The sequence below is a fragment of the Limulus polyphemus genome, unplaced genomic scaffold (genome assembly GCF_000517525.1).
Source record: "Limulus polyphemus unplaced genomic scaffold, Limulus_polyphemus-2.1.2 Scaffold1931, whole genome shotgun sequence".
Taxonomy (NCBI): domain Eukaryota; kingdom Metazoa; phylum Arthropoda; class Merostomata; order Xiphosura; family Limulidae; genus Limulus; species Limulus polyphemus.
The window spans coordinates 5,389-9,882 of NW_013667541.1; the positions used below are offsets into that span (position 1 = coordinate 5,389).

The window sequence follows — 4,494 nt, forward strand, 5'->3', positions numbered from 1 at the left end:
CGCATGCTCCCAGCGTGGCGTGACTTCCGCTGTCGTAACAATATTTTTAAAGTTGAATGAATACTAAAAAAAAACAGGGTTTGGAAGTTTTCAAATGTAACTTTCAGAAAAATTAAGGTAGTAACACAAAGCTTTTTCAGACACATTCTTTATGAATCTTCGTTGATTCTTGCAGATTCATTATGTTGGTATCTTTTCTGCCAAATGAATTTCTGATGGATAAACCACACAACTCCGACTACTGAGTAAAAATACATTGAGATCGATGTATTAAGTTGAAATAAGTTATTGCACGGATCTCGAAAACTAAAGTTTAGAAACCTTGAGATAAAGTTATTTTTGTAATGTTGATGTTCTTTTCTCGTCTAGGTCTACTCTCGTGGGATGTCAGCACTACCAGCTCTGATCTTAAAGATCTCGAAGATGTTTTAAGAAGCACAGAACTAGCTGACAAACCACAGCATGGTAAGAAATGCGTACTTCTGATGTATCTTAGTTATAAGCCCAAGAACAAAGGTGTATAATGCTGTGTAAAGAAATGCTTAAAGCAGTATAATATTTGGGACAAGCAAAATTTCAAGCATATCTTAATAGAAAAAAGGATCCTGATAATTACTCAGGAACAACTGTATTCAACGGTAAAAGTTCTGAAACCGGTGGTGCAATTTATATATTTCAATTGAATAAAACTTTATGGGTCAGCTTCGGACTTTTTATTTATAACCCCAAATTATGCATTTCTTCTTTCTTTAAAAACAGTCGTAGCCAAACACGCAGTCATTATAATTATATAGTTTGGTACACTATATGTATATGTAGAAAGTCCCAAAGTTAGTATATCCAACAACTAAATGTGTATATATATATATATATACATATATACCACATTAGTTAAACGTTTAATTTGTAGCAAGAAAGATTGAATGTTAAGTTATTGTAAATTAATTATTAAGTATTTTTTTACTTTTTTTTGTCATATTCATATATATATATATAATTCTTATTTTCTTAATGTTTAAATGTTAAATTACAAATCTAAGTATATTAATATATACATCATTATATGAAAGGAAGTTATTGACAGTAAGAAATATAATGTTTATTTGTTTTTGTTTTCCCAGAGTTAATTTTTCAACACTCGACGGAGTCTCTTGCTGTAGAAGCTCTTTTCAATCCAAAGAAAAACACACTCAAACAGTGCCTGAAGAACCTGTTAGTATCACACACAGGTCACAAACATTTAATTCACAGTGGGTATTCCTATTCTGGATCTGGATCCTGGATCCTTCAAGATGGAACTTTTAGTTTTGATGAATTTGTTGATGCCTTCTATGATGCCGATGTTCAACGAGTTTTAAAGATCTACCCAGGATACTCAATTCACTTACACTGCTTTTCTGATGGTGACTGGACAAACAAGGGAATCGTAGAGAGTAATATAGGTAACTTGGCCAAAATCTTAATAAACCCACCCGACACATCTGCTTCTGTTCCAGGGGCTCCTGCCTTATTGGAGTTTCTTAAGAAAGTTATTCCCAGCAGCCCTTTGGATAAAATAATGCAGCCATCTTCAATTGTTGGAAATATTCGCTTCAATCGTCCAACTTTATACGTATTCCCAGGTGGTGATGGTGACTGTGCTTTGGTTGGAGTGAGTGGTTTTGTGATGTTAATGGATGGAGGGTTTGAACGTAAACCCTGTTTTTGGGAATTTCTCCGCCATATTGATAGGATTGACGCTGTTATGGCTACGCGTTTCAGTGAAAGTAATCTAAGTGGAATTACATCGTTAATCAAAAGAAAAACTCTTGGAAAAGTATGTCCAAATATTGGATATGTATTTTCTAATGTGATAAATGGAAAAGAACCTTCTATCGATGAAAACGAAAAAGATAGAGATGAACTCGTTGTCAACGTTATCCAAGAAGGGCATTTATTTATTGAAAACCTGAATACATTAGATTTGAAACCTCATCTGTGCTTTCAAGAAAGCCCAATAGAACCTTTAATTTTGTATCAGAAAGTTGGTCATGGAACTTTAGAAATGTATTTTTTAAATCCTTCGAAAGATAGCCGTGAGGTCAAAGAATTTCTTCATCAGTGGTCATCCAGAAAAGACAATTTCAGCACTCTTAAGGTGAGTTTAAAATCAGAGGAAAAAATTCCTGTTCCTCTTTCAGATCTTACATCAATTTGTGCTCTAGTTATTTGGAAACCAGCAGACCCTAATGATACCATTACTCGAATGCTTTTTCCAGGAAGTGCTCCTCAGGAAAGATTATTTGAAGGCTTAGAGAAGCTAAATCACTTAGAGTTACTAAAACAGCCAAAATGTTGTCAATCCCTTTTAAAAAAAACAGAAAAATCCAAATTAGCAAAAGATACCGAAAAACCTATTGCAAAAGTTCTTCCTAAACAAGCAATAATGACACCTGAATCACCTACCAAGAAACCAGTGCCAAAAGTTGACCAAACAACACCCGCCAAAAAAGATGTATCTCTAACACAGAAACCCACGGAAAGAAAACCTGTTGAACTAGCTAAAGTTTCATACAAGGAAATAGAATCCAAACGTGAAAAATCTCCAGCAAAGAAACACACGGCAAGAAGACGAGAACCTCGTGCCATTATACCATCAGGTAAAGTAACAGAGAAAGAAATAGAAATTAAAAGAATGGCGGTCTCTCCTAAATCTCCAGAGAAAAAGGATAAGGAAACTGTTACTGATAAAAGTGCAGAAAAGAGAATATTACAAAAAAACTCTGAAATAGAACGCAAAACCAAACGACCATCAACCCCAACTAAGTCAGTAGCTCAAAAAGAAGGCAAAAGGAGATCTCCAGCTGCATCACCAAAGCACATATCAAAAACAAGACCGATTCAACTAAGAGGACAAAAGCCACCACGAAAAGTTGAAAGAGAAGAAAAAGCTACTCCTTCCCCAAAATCTACAGTTACATCTAAAAAAGTTAAAGAAACAAGAACAGCAGGCACAAAACATGAACAAATTAAACCATCACCAGTCACTAAAAGATTAGAAAAGCCACAGCAAAAAGCATCTGCTCTGAAAGAAAAGTTGAAAAAGGAAGCAGTCCCTGTTGCCAAGGGAGAGGAGGATACTTCAGAAAGAATACCAATCAGTAAGGAAGTAGAAAAAACAGAAAAAATAATTATTACCAAAGAAGAAGCAAAAAGAGCCAAAGAAGTAGAGAAAGCACAGGAAATAATACCTGTTCCTGAAGAAGAAAAAGAACCTGAAGAGAGAGAACCAATTATCAAGGAAGTAAAAAAAATAGAAAAATTAGTAACTGAAGAAGTAGGGAAACCAAAGGAAAAAATATCTGTTCCTAAAGAAGAGAAAGAACCTGAGAAAAGGAAACCAACAGTCAAGGAAGTAGAAAAACCAGAAAAACTAGTAGTGGAAGAAGTAGAGAAAGCGGAAAAAACATTACCTGTTCCTAAAGAAGAAAAAGAATCTGAGGAAAAAGAACCAATGATAAAAGAAGTAGAAAAAAGGGAAATATTAGTACTTGCAGGAGTAGAGAAAGCAGAGAAAAAAATTCCTGTTCCAAAGGAAGAGAAAAAACCTGAGGAGCGAGAAAAAATGGTCAAGGAGGTAGAAAAACCAGAAAAATTAATAACTGAAGAAGTTGAGAAAGCAGAGGAAAAAATATGTGTTTCTAAAGAAGAGAAAGAACCAATGGCCAAGGAAGTAGAAAAAGCAAAAACATTAATAACTGAAAAAATAGAAAAAACAGAGGAAAAAATTCCTCTTCCTAAAGAAGAAAAAGAACCTGAGAAGAGAGAATCAATGGTCAAGGAAGAAGAAAAAATAGAAAAATTAGTACATGAAGAAGTTGAGAAAGCAGAGGAAAAAATATCTGTTCCTAAAGAAAAGAAAGAACCAATGGCCAAAGAAATAGAAAAACCAAAAACATTAATAACTGAAGAAGTAGAAATGGCAAAAGAAAAAATTCCTGTTCCTAAAGAAGAAAAAGAACCTGAGGAGAAAGAACCAAGGGTCAAGGAAGAAGAACAACCAGAAAAATTAGTAACTGAAGAAGTTGAGAAAGCAGAGGAAATAATATCTGTTCCTAAAGAAGAGAAAGAACCAATGGTCAAGGAAGTAGAAAAAATAGAAAAACTAGTAACTGAAGAAGTTGAGAAAGCAGAGGAAAAAATTCTTGTTCCAAAAGAAAAGAAAAAACCTGAGGAGAGAGAACAAATGGCCAAGGAAGAAGAAAAAATTGAAAAATTAGTAAGTAAAGAAGTTGAGAAAGCAGAGGAAAAAATTCTTGTTCCAAAAGAAAAGAAAAAACCTGAGGAGAGAGAACAAATGGCCAAGGAAGAAGAAAAAATTGAAAAATTAGTAAGTAAAGAAGTTGAGAAAGCAGAGGAAAAAATTCTTGTTCCAAAAGAAAAGAAAAAACCTGAGGAGAGAGAACAAATGGCCAAGGAAGAAGAAAAAATTGAAAAATTAGTAAGTAAAGAAGT

At 34.0% G+C, this 4,494-nt stretch overlaps 1 protein-coding gene across 1 annotated transcript in view; it reads left to right on the forward strand.

The window, feature by feature from the left end:
• The first annotated feature begins 344 nt into the window (after nucleotides 1–344).
• The window catches only part of LOC106465397 (microtubule-associated protein futsch-like), a 17,022-nt gene continuing 12,872 nt past the window's right edge, over nucleotides 345–4,494 (forward strand). Inside the window, exons 1-3 of the mRNA XM_022393289.1 lie at nucleotides 345–465; nucleotides 1,122–3,844; nucleotides 4,010–4,484. Coding sequence (XP_022248997.1) covers nucleotides 345–465; nucleotides 1,122–3,844; nucleotides 4,010–4,484 — 3,319 coding nt within the window. The remainder of the gene's footprint in view (nucleotides 466–1,121; nucleotides 3,845–4,009; nucleotides 4,485–4,494) is intronic.